The sequence below is a fragment of the Lampetra planeri genome, chromosome 38, assembly GCF_965212315.1.
Source record: "Lampetra planeri chromosome 38, kcLamPlan1.2.h2, whole genome shotgun sequence".
In the NCBI taxonomy this organism is placed as follows: domain Eukaryota; kingdom Metazoa; phylum Chordata; class Hyperoartia; order Petromyzontiformes; family Petromyzontidae; genus Lampetra; species Lampetra planeri.
Window position 1 is genome coordinate 7,488,673 of NC_136144.1, and position 20,100 is coordinate 7,508,772.

The following is a 20,100-nucleotide window of genomic DNA, read 5'->3' on the forward strand; positions in this document are numbered from 1 at the left end:
GGACTGGTAACCCCAAGAGGTCGTCGCTTCAATCACCTGGCGCAATGTTCCTTGAAGGGCCCCGCCTCGGTCCACCCAAAAGTGTAAATGTGTAGCCCGCAGGAGTTGTGCGGTAATCATGGCATGAATGTCAGTTAAGCTTGTGACCAAATCACTCAAAGTACAACCGCTCTCGTCACTTCTTGAGAAGCTGAGCATGGTGGAGCCTTACGCAGACCTGGGACGTTCGACCGCCATGCGTAAGCAGGTTGTTATGTAGGCCGTGGGGCTACGTGATGTGCGGCAGATGGCACTGCGTAAAATCCACGGTTGTACTTGAGATGACAATTTCCCACATGTATGCTTCCCACCTTCACCAACCCGCATGGTTTTTGTTGTTGGTTGGCCAGGCATCTAACAGAGACGGTCAACCGCATCGCGAGCGCTTTCAGATGCGCTTCTGCGGCCGTCTGGAACGCTCTTCCTTCCGATACAAAGACGCCACTGGAGCTATGCACTTTTAAATAATCTACATTTGAAAACTCGTTTTGTTTATAACTGTTTCTTGCGTTTCTGTTTGCTATCCTTGCCCGGCACCTCCGCTAAGAAAGGTTGGCTACGTACGGTGTGAAATAAGTTCAACATACGTGGTGAACTATGAGCGAGGCTGGGAATCGGTCCAGAACATTTGATACAAATATGCAGTACACCTAATTTATGTTCTGCACATGGTTGGCTACGTATGGTGCAAAAGAAGTTCAACATACATGCATGTTTGTGTAACTTGATGAACAATCCACACAGTGTATGTTTGTGTGCCCTGTGGGATTCATCCGTAACGTCATAAGCAGGACCGGAGTAAAGCACGGCGCTTGAGGGGTTGCAGCCTGGAGCCTCGAATTTAGAGGGGTCTCAATATAATACACATATATACACGCACTACTTTATAATGATTGAAATGTAATATTATATCACTATCATAAATCCTGTTGTCATAGCATCACAGTGTGCATTTACTACAAGTTACGGGCCGAAATTTAAAGTTGTGTTCGTTCTACCATTTACCGAGCCTTGCAATTCGCATATTGAAAAAAATACAAGAACTGAAATAACCAGAGTAAATGACAATGGAGTGCATGATATTGGGTATGGGTGGTGATAAAAACAGCCGAGGGATGGAATTTAATTTATGACTCAATTGGAAGGTCGCGAGTTCATATCCTGGTTGGGCTTTGATCATTCCTCCGGGGTCGATGAAAAGGTTACCACTTTTGGGGGAAGCCAACAGCGGTTGAAATTTACTACTATAATGAGCCAAGAATGTCTGTGCGTCCCGCGCGTGACGTCACTCCACGTCGGCCAGCCCCCCTCCATTAATAATAATTAGCGGCTGACGTCACTCCACATGGGGGGGAGGGGCGAGGCGCCTCCTCCCCCCTCCTCAGCGTCAACTTACAACCCTCACTACAAAGGCAGAACCCTCACGTCACGTGATCTTCGTAACGTTGAGACATAGAAGTAAAAAGGACGTCATGATGAACAAGGGATTATAACCTTTAAATGAAATAAGTCTGTGTTACCGCGGCCTTACAAATTGCACACGAATTGATTCAGATTTACTGAAATACACCCGTCCTTGGACGGGCAAAGGCTAGTATTGATATATTCGCCCCCCTATAAGGAATATGGAATTTCCACCACTGACACATGGTTGTGAACACCCACCCATCCACCCCACCCACCCCACCCACCCACATTCACCCACCCATCCACACTCACCCAGACCCACTGACCCATCCACCCACCCCCAACCCCCACCCACCCACACTCACCCACTCACCCATCCACCCACCCACACTCACCCACCCACACCCACTTAAACTTAAAAATGAGCAGGAAATAACTTTGACTTCGATTTTGATTTTACAGCTTTTTGGGGTGAGTGAGTGAATTGCATATGTTTTGGGCCGATTGAGTGACTTTGTGTAATTGCGTTTGTGTCTGCAGGTGTCTTTCTCATTCCATACTTCCTCATCGCTGTCACGTGCGGAATTCCCATCTTTTTTATGGAGATCGCCCTGGGGCAGTTCATGAAACAAGGCAGCATTGGCATTTGGAAGATCGCGCCCCTGTTCCAAGGTTGTACAATACCTCTGCACAATATTACACACGTTACCTTGATGGGTATCAGGCGGCGGATTAAATTTAGCCGTAGCTGTCTGGTGTCCTTTTTTCTCACTCCATCAGAATATTCCACGAGACATTAAGCACGGGTTTTAGGCTCCTCAAGCCTTGGAGAGAAAATCCATAATTTATAGGCATGCTGAATATGTGCCAAATTTGACAATTGATAACAAGTCTAACGCTCATGATACACGCATATAATCGTGAGCGCATTTTTAAATCTATTATTTACAATGTTATGCTAATTATATACACACGATACGTTCAGACCTCAGAAGGTCGGCAGGGTGGAGTCTGGATAGCACTTGAATGGGTGGCCGCCATGCATAATATCGCTGCAAAAGTCTTTGTGGGCAGTAGAAGGCAATGCATATCACGGAACCTTTTGGCCAGTATCAAAAAAATATTATTACCCTTTCTGGCAAGAATATATTATCAGAGCATGTTTGTTTGCATGTTCACCACAAGTACGTGTGGCTAATGCTAACTTGATTCCTTGCAAAATGTATCTATTTGGTGTTTTTAAACATCTCAACACCTCCTGTTTTATTGCCATAAGGCAGTACAGTAAAATCCATTGTTCATTTCGATTCCCGGTCGTGGCAAACATCGGTGGCGCGGTGAAGCATGGTCATTCTTGCCCACGCTGGTCAGGGTGACTCGGCTCACGATTGGCTACGGCTCGAGTGAGCCGGCTCCACGCGATTAAGTTGAGCCGGCTCTGAGCACGGTCCCCAGCAAGACTCAGGCTTCCATGAGCTGAGGTTGATCCGGGACGTTGCTGCCGCTGCTCACTCGCGCTGCCGTTGTTAGTTCGACGGAACGACACGAGCCTGACCTGAGCCTGAGTGTTGGAAGGCCAAAGCCAGAGAGCTGAGCCTTGACTGGCCATTGTGGTTCTCAGAGTACAGTGCCTCTAACCACTGCGTGTGATGGGTTCTTTACATTGCTTTATTATAAACATATGGTACGAAATTGTTTGTTAAATATTGCAGAATTTACTGTGTGTGGTCACAGGAAACAACGCCATTCAAATTCACGCGAACTGGCTTGGTCGCAAGAATATTTAGAGACGTGCTAATGCCACTGATGCGTGGAGGGCACTTTACACCATGCATGTTGGGAAGGAAATGAGTGCCTTTTTGTGACAAGTCTATTTGCATTTTTTTTTACAAATATTTATTTTACTGGATAAGGCCCGCTGAGTTAGATAGCTCTTTTTCGGAAGCGACCTGGCCACAAATGATAGCCCAATGGAGTGGCTTATCACGTGGAATTTTATAGCAGCCAAATAATTGTAATGCATGTTGATTCTAAATGTGGAGGGCAAGACTGGAGAAAAATCCACGCAACTATGGGGTGAACACGCAAACTCCAAATATACAGGTGTCAGGGTGGGGATCGAACCCACGACCTCCTGTATACCATAGGAATGAGGATTTTCCACCACTCTCTTTGCTGTTAAACAAAGACAAGCAATGCCCCACGTTTTGAACCCGACGCGCATGTTGGCAGACCTGTCATTGCGTAACAAATTTTGGATTAAACATTTTTTTTCCAAATGATTATTATCGTTAGGCTTACTGCAGCGACGGGTGCCGCTGCGATGTAACGGTTCGCACGGTGGACTTGCAATCGAGAGGCCTCCACTTCGATTCGATCTCCCGGCGTGACAGTTATAAACAATGGTACAGGTATTATTTTGCTTGGGTCGTTAAACGCAGACGAACGCTGCGACCCGCACATGTTGGAAAGCGAATCTCTTTTGGCGCACAATCATCCTTCGACGTCTCCGTTGCCAACGACGGGAAAAGGTTGCCACGGCGATAGGTTTTCGGCCATTTTGTCGAAACGTGAATGTCAGAAGGAGTGAAACATTTCACGCGTTTTTCATCAGCATTGACACCATCAGCCACGTGGTCAATCCACCGCTAGATAAAGGCTTCGCGAAGCCGTCAACCACCTCTCACGATCCTGAGATGAATAGTGCGCACGAGCTGACTTCATCGCTCCATCACCTCAGAGCACCGCGGTGGAGAGATGTTAACTACCTCGCCTGTTATGCAGGAGGCCGTGGGTTCGATCTCAACCCTGACACCTGCATATTTGGAGTTTGCGTGTTCTCCCCATAGTTACATGGTTTTTTTCTCCGAGTCCTCCGGTCTTTCCCTCCACATTTACGAACATGTGTTTCAACTATTTGTCTGCTATACATTTCCACGTGGTAAACCACTTCATTGAGATATCATTTGTGGCCAGGTCACTTCTGAAAAAGAGCGATATACCTGGTAACTGGGGCCTTACCCGCTAAAACTAATTTTTTGTTTAGTTTCTTTTATAAAATAGTTTAGTTTTACCACAGCGGACGTTCTCTCGGACGCATTCCATTCCATGGCTGCCATTCCATCAATTTTGTTGACCATCGGCCATCCTCCATTTTAGCGACCATGTCCTACCCAAGCCCACGTACATTTTCTTTTCAGTCATTTATCTGCTTATGTTCTCGAATCCACGACTCGTCAAGCTTGCGTCTTCACAGACGTCTCACGTGTATGTATGTAAATATGTATGTTGAAAATATTTCGCACCGTACATAGCCCAACCGTGCTAATCGGAGGTGCGTGGGAAGGACAACAAACTAAACACAAAAAGCATTTCTAAGCAAATTAGTTCTCAATGTAGTTTAGAGATGTAGAGTATAGTAGTATAGTGTATAGTAGTGGAGTGTATAGTAGTATAGCAAAACGTTAGTGTATAGTAGTTTAATAGTGTATGGATGTTGAATTTATTTCACACCGTATACAGCCAACGGTGCCAATTTGGCGGTGCGTGGGAAGGACAAAAAACGAAATGCAACAAAGAGAAGTTCTAAAGAAACGAGTTGTCACTCTCGCTCCGCGTGTGCACCACATGCGTTCCAGGCCTCGGAGTCTCCTCGATGGTGATGCTCTTCTTCAGCAACATCTACTACATTATGGTGCTCACCTGGGCAATGTACTACCTGCTCCACTGCTTCGGGGCCACCGTGCCCTGGTCCACCTGCAGCAACGAGTGGAACACCCCGGCATGCGCCGTTCACTTTCAGCACCAGCGCTGCTACAACTACTCGGACGACGCCAACGAGACCTCGCCTGCCCTGGCCACCACCGCCAGGATTTTCATCAACGGCACGAACGGGACGGGCGGCTGCTGGGGAGCCGTGGAGACCACGTCTCCCATCGTGGAGTTCTGGGAGTAAGTTGAACGTTTCCTCGGCTGGTTTTCAACAATTTCCAGCCCCTGTTGGCCACCCCGTAATTTTTTTCAGAATCAGAATCTTTGTTTAGACTGGAGGAGGAATCAGATGAGCTATGAAGCTCTTTCCCCCCCTCCCCCCCCCCCCCCCCCAGATGTCCAGTATGGGCACGGGGTCAGCAAGTTACAGCAGAGAACTATACAAAAAAAACGATAGGAGTGCAAAATAGAGAAAAAGGTAAGCAGGTCACAAAATGTAAATAGATGAATAACTATTTACATAAGTCCGATTCATCAAGATTGGGCAAGGCACCAAAAACAACAACAGAGCAGTTCCAGACCACACCAAGATAACGCCACACAGCAGTAGTCCCTCAATACAATGACAAACATGAACATCGAACCATCGATTTTACGTGGGTAAGGATCAAAGTTTCAAAATCCGCATTTGCAACTGTGACTGTGTCCGGCAATAATCTTCTGCTTCAGGATGATTGTTTGAAGGAAGATTTACGATGTTAAGTGAGGAAACAAAGTTGTTACACAACACCATTGCTGCAACGGCAAAGGCTTTGTCACCTATTCTAATTCCTGTTCTATAGACATTTAAAAGTAATTAGATGGACGCCTTAGGTTTATTGGGTTTGACAATGGGTATAATGAATTAGCCAAATATAGTGCATATTTGCCAATAAGGACTTCGTGGATGAACAGAGCCCAATGTAGATTTTTTTTCTTGCATCAAGTGGTGTGAGATTGTATTTTAAAGAACGGAGGGACACGTTAACTCTCCCAAAGATGATCCAATTTGACGGTATACAAAATAATCATTAAGCGTCATTGTGGGGAATGTTAATGACAAGACGAATGTCCACGTGAAAACAAATGTCTCCCTCCAATCTCCACGGACCTATTACATAGTGTAGCATGCTCCTCTCCGTAACACGGAGCCATCGCATTCACAATATTCAATGCCCCTTTTGAGAGGACAGAGCGTCTTTTTTTAAATCGGCGAGTCATTGAAATATTTACTTGATGGGCAGCAGAGGGAAATGCAGACAAGAACGCTAATTGTTGTTCTCTACCTCAATGCTCCCACACTTACGCTGCTTACCTTCGACCCTCACTGGCCAGAGTGGTGAAGTATGGTCAAATAACCCCCCCCCCACCCAGGTCCTGCACAGTGTGGGCAAGCCCACATCCCAGCAGTGGACCGACAGAGGGCTTTACAAGGCTTTACAAGTACATTTGAAGTGAATTTTTTTTTTCAGTTTGTTAACTTTCGCTTTGTTGCCCTTTCAGAAAAAAAGTCCTGAGAATTTCTGAAGGGCTTCACCAGCCGGGTTCGATCAACGTTCACCTCCTCTTGTGCCTCCTGGCTGTGTGGATCATCATATACTTCTGCGTCTGGAAAGGGGTAAAGTCAACGGGCAAGGTGAGCACGCATTCCATTGTACGTGCGTACGCATGTGTTAAACTTCTTTTGCACCGTACGTTGCCAACCGTGCTAATCGGAGGGGTGGGGGAAGGACATCAAACTACGTGTGCATGTTGAACTTCTTTCGGACCGTAGCAGGATGGGCTCTGGAGAAGAGGTGTATTTAAGGGAGGAATGGAAGCAGGCTATTATTATTTTCGTACTTTGCTTCACTTCCAGGAAGAAAAACGATCACGTGAAAGTTTTTTACCAGTGAGATCAGTAATTCGCGGGCGACAACGCTATGCTATGGAGGGAGCGCGTGAGCTGCTCAATTCCGTTTCCTGGAGAAGGTTCCAGCACCTTCGAGTGAAACGTCGGACATCGTACCAAACAACACGCAGTGGCACAACCCGAGAATGCATCGGAGAGCTATGAAAGTTTAAAGTTTAAATCGGCACTTTTTTTTATAGAACCTTTAAGCTGCTCTATATTTTATCGTTCTTTAAAACAGCGCCAATATTTGTGTAAAATATCAACCCTGGATTTCAAGTCGGTGACCCAATTAACAACAACAAAAACGAAAATTCGCACACACAGGTTTGCAAGCTCATTAATAACATTCTGAAGGGCAGCGACCAAAAATAGCCTTGTGGTGTCCAAGGACCCCCCGGTGCACCAAGGTTCAGTGTGTGTATTCATACGGGAACACAGGATGCCGTCACGGTGAGCCCCGTTCAACAGCCATGCTCATATTCGACGACCCACACATGTTGGAAAGCGGATCTCAGTGCGGGATTAAGCTAGTGCGGGGCCTATAACATATGTTATAAAGGGACCCTAATTAAAAATAAAAACACATACATATTAAAACTTGCCGAGTAATTGTATTTTTTCATTTGCTATACAGCCAGATAATACGACAAATCGCTAACCTTAAACACCCAGTCGATCATAAAAGTTGAAGGCGGTATAGTACTATAGTAATAGAGCAAGTGCATTTAGCGCGGGGCCCTTGAAAGTGCGGGGCCCGTAGCATATGCTACTTTTGCTAATAGGATAATCCGGCACTGATTTGCCTATATGTACACATCACTGTCAACCCATACGGTTTACCCATATGCTTGTACAGAGAAATTGAGTTTTAAGGTCCACACGGCGTACAGCCGTATCAATACGGCAATATTTTTTTGTCCGTTCGTTTGTTTTTCTCCCTTGTGATGGGACTTTGTAGGATGAACGTTGAGATTTATAAGGGCACGGGGTGACCAATAAGGTCTAAATTGGTCTGTAATAAGGAAAGGCATTGACAAGGGGTTGACAAGTATGTGTACAGTTACGTACATTACCGTGTTCTGACTTGCAAAGCGTTCGACTTACGAACGGGTCTCGGGAAGGAACTGTGCTTGTAGGTCGAGGACTGCCCGTATCGGGGAATTAGATGTTGCTGCAATTGTCAATAATTCGTGTAATGTTCCATACTGTGTGCGTGTTGGCGGTTGTGATTGTTTTTATGCCCCCCTCTGTCGCGTGTTTAGAAGGAAGTATGCTATATACGTGATGTGTTTATACAGTTGTATAATCTTGGCGTTACATGGTTGGCAGCAGAGGGCAGTGCAGCCAAATCCATAGTTGTACTGTACCGTTGTGCTGCTCCATCTATGCTCCCCGCATTCACCATCCCGCACTGACCAGCGTGGTGAAGTATGATTAAACAACCTCCATGACTCGCACGGCATCGGGACCCCTTGCTGCATGGGGATGTCGTGTACAAATTCAGAGACACGAGTAGGAGGCACTCTCTCTCTCTCTCTTGTTCATTCCGACCTTCACAGCCATAGGGGATAGCTACATACCGGGTCAGGACAGCCAACATGCTTCTAGACTGTCAGTCGGAGCTCGGCCACGCCCCCTTCTGGATCCCCCAGAAGGCTCCGGGCCTCGCCCACGTGTCCCACTGGTTAAAGCGGGCTGCTCCCCATAATGCCGTTCTACCAGTCCCCAGCGCTACGCGCTCCAGTGACTCATTGTATGCCACTACATGGACATGCCAAAATGCGGCTTGACTCCTTTGAATGACAAACAGTTAAAGAATCCTATTTCTTCCGCTCATTTGTTTTATATATCCTGATTAACATATGCGTGCAGTGCATCGTCACCCACATGACACAATGCAAAGAGCATTACAATTAAACGAAAACCCTGCGCTTTCTTGGTTGGCCAGACATGTGCTCCAATTGGAGTGGTGCAGTGTGGTTAGAGTGCTTGAGTCATTGAGGAAGGTTGTGAGTTCAAATCCCAGTTGGTGATTGGCTCATCCGCCTCCACAGAGTTAAGGCAACGAGTTCCGTTTTGCGCACAGCCAACAGTGGTCTTCTTATCGATAGAAAGTTCTACCACTGGCTCGGCTTGGATGATGAATCCCACCAGCATGCTCCTCGGTTGAGCTGGTAAACACGTTTGCTTGATTTTGACTTGAGGCCAATTTCCCAGCGTAGCAACAAATCCAATGGTGGCACCTCTAGTATAGAGGAGGCTCATCAATCATCCACCATCCCTATGAGGAGTGTTGCCTGGTGGCTGTCTATGGTGTTGGGCACTGGAGACCCATCCTGTACAGCTGTACGGGTCTGCAAAACCGAAGCCTCCATTACACGATTAAAGCATGGCATGTAACTCACGTGGCCGAGCCGTCAATCATATATCCCATGCAAACGCTCACGCACAAGTTTGTCAATGAGCGTGCAAAACTAATCTGGTATTCACTCCGCAGCGAGTGCGGTTTTCATGCGTAACAATGGAACTCTTCAATGGAATTTACCAAACATCCCATGAGCAGGACCCTCCTCCAAAAAAAGGGACTTGAGACTCAACAACATTAAATGCAGTCCCCATAATTACTACAGCAACGGTTCATCTATACAGTACGAATGGGTGCACCACAGTTAGTCGATTGGCAGGTTGCGTGCGGTGGCTAAAGTGTGGGTAGTCTCATGTTTCCCAAGACAGTCCGGCTAGGATGGAAGAGTAGGCCACAAAAACATCTCGAGCAGCGGTTCTTCTTAACCCGGGGTGCACGCACCCCCTGGGGATGCGAGATGTTCTTTCTGGGGTTAGGAGACGTGGGCAGGTGTTTTTAGAAGGTGAATCACGGAAACACAAATTAAGCATTGGCTCGTAAGTACAACTACTTTGTTTCATCAAACCTATGTATTTATTAACATAACACATTTTTTTTTTACCATTGAGAACCCAAGGGGTGCAGGGCTGCAGTAAAGATTAAGAACCACTGCTCTAGAGTCTGGAGCGTCTCTCAAAACGAGAGCACCATCTCTATGGGGCTCTACAGAGCCGCCTTTAGTGGGGGCCCTTCCACCACCCCCAAAGGCATAAAGAAGAAATTGCAGGGCTGCACCTTTATATTTAAATTTGTACTATCACTGTTGTTTTGTTGTTTTCAGAGAAGCATTTCTTAAATAAAAAAAAGATGCATTACCAAATTGGAATGTTCCAATGTGTGACAATAAATCACGGGCGTGATATTGGCCAGGTTAAATTAGTGACTTACCACGCTCGTTTTTTTCAATCGTTATTATGGAAATTGCCCATGAGAATTGTCGAGGGCACACGCGCATTCATCAGCGAGAGCACTCGCAGACGCGAGCGAATGACGCGGCCGTGGAGAGAGTTGCGTACGCATGCCCCCCGGAAATTCTGCAGTGCGAAAACCCTGTGAGCAGCATTCACAAACGTTTAAAAGTCACCGGATGACGCACGCACGCACGCTGGCACACAAACGGTGGACACGAAGCGATAAGTAATCCACTCACGACCACCCGCGTCTTGCCCAGCCCACTCGCTCACTCAATTCCCCTCCTCCTGGGCCACGTTCAACAACAGGCTCATTGCTTCCTCTACTCCACGATACTTTTATTTGTGTCTTGCACACTTGGACACGCGATCCAGAGGTTGCAGGTTCAGGTTCGATCTCTCGGCGCGGCACGCTTCTTAAACCCAAACAACCGCCACCTCTGTCCACTCAGCAGCCATATTAATGGGTTCACCACAATAACGCGTTTTTTTTAAGCCTACAAGTTAAACTGGGTTCGCCACAGTTAGTCTATCGGTTTGGTCGCGTGTGGTGGGGTTAATTGTGGGTAATCGGACACCTTCCAAGACGTCTGGCCAAGATACCCTCTGCAGGGCCCCTGTAAAGCACCCTGTCGTGGAGGCGGTGAGGTGAGCAGGCAATTGCAGGGCTGCGCCTTAAGGGAGGAACGGAAGCAGGTCATTATTTTTATTTTCGTACTTTGCTGCACTTCCAGGAAGAATAACGATCGCGTGAAAGTTCTTTACCAGTGAAATCACGCTATACTACGGAGGGAGCACGTGAGCTGCTCACTTACGTTTCCTGAAGAAGGTTCCAGCACGTCGAGTGAAACGTCGGACATTGTGCCGAACAACACGCGGTGGCACAACCCGAGAATGAATCGGAGAGCTATGAGAGTTTAAAGTTTTAATCGGAACATTTATTTTTTATAGAACGTATAAGCTGCTCTATATTTTCTAGTTATTTGAACAGCCTTCTTCTTGGTTCTTTCGGTAAAGTCACGTAGAAGGGAAGTAATAAAATAATAATGTTTTATTTTTATTATTTTATTACTTCCCTTCTACGTGACTTTACCGAAAGAACCAAGAAGATGAATCCCTGCAGTCACGAAAGCTTTAAATCTATATTTGAACAGCGTCAATATTTGTGTTTTCTTTTATATCGTTGTAACATTACCCACACATGGAGAGTTTCGGTGTGTTTGCTTTGTAGATGTGAATTAATGTAGATGTGAATTAATGTAGATGTAAATTAGTGGAGATGTAAATTAACACTTCGAGAGAGGCACGAGAGAACTGAACACGCAGAGAAACGGTAATCGCGTGGCAATGTCACAGCCCAAATTATAAATGTGAAACAATGCTCGCAAAACTTCGATGTTGTTTTTGCAATTTTTCATTACTACTTCTCCACAACAAACACAAATCTCAGTGATATTGGATTTCAGTGTGAATGGACCGAAGGCAACGTCATTGATTTAGGGCTCGTTCAAGGGCATTGATTGTAATTAATTGAGATGCAGGAGGAACACATGGATTGGAGAACATATGCAAGTTAATTTTCATCATTCAACACTTGGAATGAAAGTAACTGCGCCAGGGCAGGACGCGTCGTTAGAAGGGATGATGGTCTAGGGCAGTGGTTTCTTAACTTGGGGTGCACCCACCCCATGGGGGTGCGTAATGCCCTTTCTGGGGGTGCGAGACATGCCAGATTAATGTTTTTATGTAAATCATCGAAACTCAAATTAAGCACGGCTACGTTAGTACAACTACTTTGTTTAATCAAACCCTCTGTGTATGTTTTAACATTGAGCATGTTTTACGATTGAGAACCAAAGCGGTGCAAGGCAGCAGTTAAAGGTTAAGAACCACTGCCCTAGAATAATAGCAACGTGGCAGTCAAAGAATGGAACGGGAATAGATTGAACATCCGCCGAGGAGATGGAGTGATGAAATCAGCTCAGGTGCAGGTGCACAGGTGGATCGTTAAAGAGCAGGATCATGAGCGATGGCGGGTGCTGGGGTGGGAAGGCCTCCATCCAGCAGTGGATTGAGCACGGCTGATGATGACCTAAATAATTAATTCACTCCCTAAAACGATTCCAATGTTTACATTGGAATATTGTTTTTTATCAAGTCTTAGTTTCAAGGACGCGTTCTTCCTTCTTTCTCTTTAGTTTTCTTAATGAATAATTATCATTACGGCCTTCGTACGGTGTATATATACTGTATATCAAATTACCATTTTGGTGGGGGGGGGGGGGTTCTTCAGTGAACCGCAGTCTCCAATATCGCCACTAAATGACCTCAGCCTGCGTCAGTCTTTGTGTGAGACTCGTTAGTTTATCGTCGCCTCGTCACAAGCCAGACGGAGCCTCACCCCTCACCGGCCCATCCATCGGTGACGAGTGGCAAGTTCCTCGTCGCTGCTCAACGATTTTCGTCCGTCAATTGAAAAATAAAAACAAATACTGTCGAGCGTAAATATATACTCACACGCGTTCCTCGGCGAATACTTTGGGGCCGTCCATAAATGACGTCACGCGATTTTGTACGATTTTTGAACGCCCCCCCCCCTCGTCACACGGCGTCACAAAAAGTCAGACCCCCCCCTCAAATATGACGTCACAAAGCTCTGCCCCCCCCACTCCAAAATCGTATTTCCATAAAAATAAAACATGCTTCAAATCGCTTTAAAGTATTGTCATTGTAGTGCGTATTTAATGTGGCGCTGCACTCTGATGTTGTAGGAGAAAACATTTATTAAAAAGTCTATTTAATTAAGTAGAACGTGTTGTCTATATTTATTTAAAGTTGCGCATTTTGATGTGACGTCACATTTCTCAACCCCCCCCCACCTCGTCACACATCGTCAGAAATGTCTGACCCCCCACCCCCCTAGGTGCGTGACGTCATTTATGGACGGGCCCCTTTGCCTAACTAATATCGGGGTACGCGATTGAACGCACCGAAAATCACGCGCAGCGAACTGTGGGTGGGGGGGGAGGACACGATTTGCTTTTGATTCGATTCGATTGACCCTCCCGGGAAGGAGTTGACGAATGTCAATGACGTCTCGCGTCGTTTCTAAACACGGAGGAGTCTCTATTCAGCCCCCTCCCCCCGCCATCGGGAGGGATGGGAGGGAGACACGGCTCTCACAGCAGGAGGAGGGGGAAGGAGTTCCGTACGGAACGTACGCGGCACGAGACGAGGAGGGGGAGGGAGTTGGCGCGTGAGTCACGCGCACATTTGCGTCACGAGTGCGTTGGTGGGTGGTGGTGGTGGGTGGTGGCGTTGGGTGGTGGTGGTGGGTGGTGGTGGGGGTGGTGGTGATGGCTCGCGGGGTGGGGGAGTCCCAAAATTCATCCTCGGTTGGAGGAGGAGGAGGAGGCAGCTGCGGCTCTCCGTAATTTCGGGGTGGGCTCTGCGGCATTTTTTTGTCTGCAGTGGAAAATTCCTCCTTGCGCTTGAAGGGATAAGTGTAGGCTGGCACATTTGAAGAATTAAATTATCAAACTTGTGCTTTGCTTACGCAGAAGATGCTACGCTGTGGTAATTGCCTTTTTTGGCAATTGTGCAAATTATTTACACTTTTGTGCGCGCGTGTGTGTACGGAGTGACAGCCAAGGAATGGAACGCGTCTGAAAGAGCACATCTACCGAGGAGATGGAGTGATGAAATCAGTTCGTGCTCGTGCTTTATGTATTACTATTGCAGGCTGTAGATTGGAGAGACCTCCACCTAGCAGTGGATTGACCATGGCTAATGATGGTAAAACACTGTAATTGTATTCAAATGTGTGTGGTGGAGTAGTGGTGTAGTGGTTTCGCCCACTGCACTATTGACCCAGCATCCCAAGTTCGATTCCCAGCCACGACTAACATCGGTGGTGGGTACTCATATAAAATCCGATTTTGCTCTCCATTTAAACAGCCTGCAATGCCCAGCATGGTGAAGTATGGTTGTTAAAAAGAACCCCATGAACAACAAAGCATGGAAGAGAGCCATCATCCATTAGGTGAATGGCTGGAATAGTTTGTTTCTTAATCCGCTTGTCATGGTGAGGGCCGCGGCGGCAGCGTGTTGAGTCGTGGCGACAGACTCCTAGATGTACACTCCGATACACTACGCTATACACTACTACACTACACTATACACTACTGTACACAGACTCTAGCTCTTCCTGGGGAATTCCCAGGCGTTCCCAGGCCAGCCCAACGACATAGTCCCACCAGCGTCTCCTGGACCGGTCCAGGAGTCTTCTTTAAATTGTATTTATTTTATAAATATGTACAGTATAACACTAGTCAACAAACTTTTTCTGGCATAAGGTGTTCCAACGGTTTTTAAGGTAACTTTGGGGTGCTGATTCCCAATCTGGCATCAGTTTTTGTCTATCACATCAAGTTTTTGAGATACCAAATATTGCATTTTCAATAAAAACTGCAGAAGAAAAATATTAAATAAATGTGGATATCTACATAAAATGATATTATAAACACACTATCCTAAAAATACAGCACCATATTTTAACACTAAAGCAGTTACTGACTCGCAACAACTTGCAATCATAAGTGACAGAGTTAATTTCGGGTAAAATCAATGAAAATTGGGTATGCCGATAGCATAAAAATGAGAGCTGATAGAGCAAATCTGAGATCAGATTTGGAATCAGCACCCTGAAATTAGTCTAAAACAGCTGCAAAAGTCCAGGCCATAATTTTTTGTTTGTTTTTTGTTGACCAGTGTAATGGAAACAATACTTGTATGCATAGCATCTGAATACCATAAGCAAGATTCCTTTATGACTCTGTACACTACTCGTTCTCTGCAATATTGATGTTTTTGGCTATGTGTTGTTGTTGCTGTGTTCACGCACCACGGATCCCCCTTGTAAAATTGCCGGGAAACTGTATAAACGGGATCATCAACTTGAACATAATGTCGATCGATTTGCCCAGGTGAGATCCCATTAAGAACAATATATTATGCAAGAAGGTCACGTGAAATCGCAGACACATTGGATCAGTTTATTACATTCCATTTACAATTCAGTTGTTGACAATTTTAAAGTTTTAGGTATGGCCTATCACAATGCCCGATACTTATTTCGAGAGCTCCGATAATTATAGAGGCACCACGAGAAGCTGGGGGAAGACAGCGAATTGAGTTGCGTATGCAATTTGAACAATTGGTAGTAACCGGGAGTAGGATCTGATGCAATATTCTTAAGCAAATATCATAAACATCGCGAATTGGAATTAAGGCCATGATCGCCAGCGTCTCTGAGAAAGGACATGGAGAGTATCCCAGAGCAGATTTTTTTTTATTGAATTTTACCAGGTAAGGCCCACTGAGCTACATAAAGCTCTTTTTCAGAAATGACCTGACCACAAATGATAGCTCAACAAAGTGTCTTATCACGTGGAAATGTATAGCAGCCAAATACTCTATAACGCATTATTCTAAATGTAGAGGGGGAAAAACCGGAGGTCTCGGAGACAAAATCAACACGACCACGGGGAGGACACCCAAACTCCAAATATACAGCAGCAGGCGTCAGGGTCGGGATGGAACCCACAACCTCCTGTATACCAGGCGTGGTCGTTAACATCTCGCCACGGTTGCTCTACTCGTGGCCGCGTCTCTTTTGTTTTACAATGCGGGGAACGCGGTGGCACTGATTGCACCTGGTGGTGTTTCTGCGCAAGGTGGTGTACTTCACCGCGACGTTCCCCTACATCGTCATGATCATCCTCTTTGTTCGCGGCATCACTCTCCCCGGCGCCTATGAAGGGATCATCTTCTACCTGAAGCCCGACTGGCAGAAGCTCTTAGAGCCGCAGGTACCTCGCCTCTTCGCATTTCCCTATCGTCCGTCAAGATAAAGACGACAATAATTACACTGTAAAAAAAAATTGTTTCTGGGTAGTAAGTGTTATTTCCTAATTGCTTATGCCTCAAAAGTAAATAAAATGGCTATTATTCCCCACAAACTTTGCTTTTGTGACCAGGACAATGATATTTTGAAATGTACCTATTTTCAATGAGAAAACGTGGTGTTCATTTGTGTTTTCGTTCACATAAAGTTCTGGTCACAAAAGCAAAGTTTGTGGGTAATAAGAGCCATTTTATTAACTTTTTAGGCATAAACAATTAAAAAATAACTTAGTACCCAGGAACAAAAATTGTGTTGCATAGTGTTATTATTGTCGTCTGTATCTTGATGGATTATTGTCGTCTGTATTTTGATAATAGGCACGTAATATTCTCAAATGAAACGTGATCGATTTTAACTTATATGACCACATTAACTCTTCACACCTGATAGGGCCATCGTGATGACATCGCCTTTACCCCCTCTTATTAAGACCGAAACATGAGGACTTCTTCACAATTCTGGCTATCGCCTCACGAAACTGGTTGTAACCACCGGCGAAACGTCGTACTCGGATTGTAAATGTTGTGGGTTTACTCTCCAACACACCGGTGTGCTGTACTAGTAACGAATTGGCACGTTTTGTTGACGTGACAACCCTTACTAATTGGCTGTGTCGGGTGTTGACGGGTTTAACGACACGTTTGTATTTACACGATCTAACCAAAAAAAACTTTATTATAACTTAAAAATGTATTTTATGGGACCTTTTTTTTGCCAGTATCAATGTATGAAAAATAATAATAAGTGTTACCCTTTCTGGTTTTACCTTGTACAAGGTATCTATTTGGTATATGAACATCTTCACACCTTGATTTAAAGCTTTCGTGACTGCAGGGATTCATATACTTGGTTCTTTCGGTAAAGTCACGTAGAAGGGAAACAATAAAATAATAATAATAATTAAATTGTTTCCCTTCTACGTGACTTTACCGAAAGAACCAAGAATATCTTAACACCTGTTTTATTGCCAGAAAGGGTAAAATCCTATTCTTATTTTTCATACTTAAAAAAAGTGCTTCGCAACGTTACTTTTTCATTTATCAAAAGGTTAAGTGGACATCCCTGCAATTGCTTGCTCTCCCAATCGGAATGCCCCCCCCCCTCCTCCGGGAAGGCTTTCTCGACGATCCCTTTGGCCTACTCTTTCACTTTCGGCCGTGCGGACGTATTGGAGGAGATGGGAGTACCCACACTATAACCACTCGTCATCCGCCAATCGACTAACTGCGGTGGTTTTCGTTTCAACCCCCGCGTGGAGGGGGGGGAAGAGTTGGCGAGGCGATTGAAAAAAACCTGCACCGTTTTGTGAGGGATTTCAAGGGGTAAAGGATTCCCGCCAAAATGAGAGGTGGGCAGTGGAGCGGGGAACAGTGGAAGGGGGGAGGAGCAGGCGTGGAGATGTTGGTGGGGGGCTGAGGGGGGCAAGGAGGGAGAGCTGGCGGTAGAATGGATGGAGAAGGCTGGGGGGCCACGTGGGGACTGGGGGAAGAAATAAAGGACGACCCCCCCCCACCTCGTGGCGGCTCTACTTTACAACTGCCGTGCCGACAGAGCGCACCATGTATTGTTCTAACCATTGCACCACGGTAGCATCCCTCGGTTATCAAAAAAAAATAACAAGAGATTTGGAGTTTTCATTAGAGTTTGGGACGATCAGTCGGTTAAAATCAATGAATCTACTCATAATTGTAAGCGGCTTTCTAGTTTTATGGTTCATTACTCGGCGCAGAGGCAGGTCTATAAACTTCTGATATTTAAAGACTTTTTTAAAATAGGGTTCTATATTGGAGAAAAACAAATGTTGGTGTATTTTTAGTCATAAATATAAATTAAATACCAATTTCCAGATCTCAAGAGGGGGAATGTGGAAGCAATCGCACGCCCCTTGAATCCGTCACTGTGTCGGTCCCCTCTAAAACATTCGACAAACCGGACACCCTGCCTCCCCAAAGCGGGAAACCCCCACCCAGACTGAGTCCAACTCAGTCCCAAATAAATCTGACTCGGTGAGGTAAAAAAAAAATGTTCAAATTTTCAATCACAGTTGGAGAGTTGTGCCAATGACTATGGGACAGCGAGATTGTCAGTGTCTCTGACTGGAATCAGACAGGAGAGTTTCTAGGATACAAGAATACGTCGGATAGAGTTGTCCAGTTGATATGAAATCTCTCAAACCACTGCACGTTAAAAATAATGAAAACACATGAGCAATGTTTAATTTCAGCCGGAACATTTAGGAACATTGCTCCAGGACTGATTTCGGAACAACATGTCTCTCTCCTTTTATTTCGCCCTCACTATACACGCGCCGCGGTAGTGCGTGTCCGCGTTGGCGTGCAACGCGCGTGCGAAAATAGCGCTTATTAAGTCACCAAGTGTCCTTAAGTAAAGTATCTATGTACGTCGAACTTCTTTCGTACCATATGTAATCGGAGGTGCGGGGGAAGGGCAACAAACTACACACAAAGAGCAGCTCTCGAGAAATGAGAAGTTCAATCGAGATTGAAAAGGACGCTACTTGGGAAAATGCAACATAACAGGATTATGTTGGGCAGTTGTACCATGTGTTCTAGTGGTAGTGCCTTACATCGTTAATCCTGACTCCAACCAGCCGAGGATCATATCGAGAGAGAAATGAAGCCCTGTTGCGAGGATGGTGGACAATGTGCTGATCCTGATAGAGAAGGAAAAACCAGAGACCACCGATATTGCAGATACTTATAGTCATGCTCATGAGGTTCGAACTGATAAGACGCAATATCCTAAATTGCTGTGCTTCTTGGGTGCTGAAAATCTCAAACTCAAGCGCCGTGCTGTCATTGAATTTGTGATGCTAGGAGACTATGAACCAACAAATAAAGGTGGATAAGATTGATAATTTTGGAAATCAGAGAACACGTCACAAAGACGATCGGAGACGTCATAGCAAGCAACGCGAGTATGAAAGCAGCAAACAGGAGGTGGACGAGTGGTAATTCACCACATTTTTTATCAACTTATTCATCATCGTACACTCGTCTTGCTGAGCCAAGCGACAGCCACTTTATCAGCAGCGCGGGAGCCGAGGGCCCCCAACTCCACCGTCCGCTCAGGAGGCGCTCATCGACAACGCGCGGCACAATCCATCGCTGGACGCATCCACAAAGTGGGCCGTGACCACGTTGGCCCCCGGTGCGGGGGAGGTAGGTTGAAATGGATTTGTCCCGTGACGTGAAACCGAGCTGCACGTGGTGGCCCATAGGGAGCGAGATGAGACGAACAAGAAAAACACACATGATCGAGACAGAATCTTAAATTCGTGCTGGAATTTTTACCCTGGTCTCTTAAGCGAAAACATTTCTCCCCGAGGGATTTCTTTTTCTGGAGATGTGCTGCTACAAACGTCTTCCGCAGCCATTCTCTGACGTGTCATGCAGAGACCGCTCTTTGAGATTTGTGAATGGATCCTTAATCTCATGACGTGATACCGAGAGCACAATTGGAATGAAAGTGGGAACGTGCAGCCGGGCCGGTGTGGTGGCGCACTCCTCTAAGCCATCACTGTCGAGGCGAGGGTTGGTGGATTGCACGAATGTTTTGAAACTCTCTCCCCGTGGACTTCACTGAGGCATCACGCCCTGGCTCGCCAGCAGTTGGCATTACAGCAAAAATGTGGACACCCACCTGTTCCGTCTGTACGGTACTGTATATAATGTTTCCCTTCTTGTGTGCAGGGGTTTTCTCCAGATGC

General features: G+C 45.9%; 1 protein-coding gene across 1 annotated transcript in view; it reads left to right on the forward strand.

Annotated features, from left to right (window-relative positions):
* Nucleotides 1–20,100, forward strand: part of LOC144731258 (sodium- and chloride-dependent creatine transporter 1-like) — a 44,180-nt gene that overhangs the window by 5,315 nt on the left and 18,765 nt on the right. The window contains exons 2-5 of the mRNA XM_078612289.1: nt 1,987–2,118; nt 5,085–5,397; nt 6,700–6,832; nt 16,141–16,275. Coding sequence (XP_078468415.1) covers nt 1,987–2,118; nt 5,085–5,397; nt 6,700–6,832; nt 16,141–16,275 — 713 coding nt within the window. The remainder of the gene's footprint in view (nt 1–1,986; nt 2,119–5,084; nt 5,398–6,699; nt 6,833–16,140; nt 16,276–20,100) is intronic.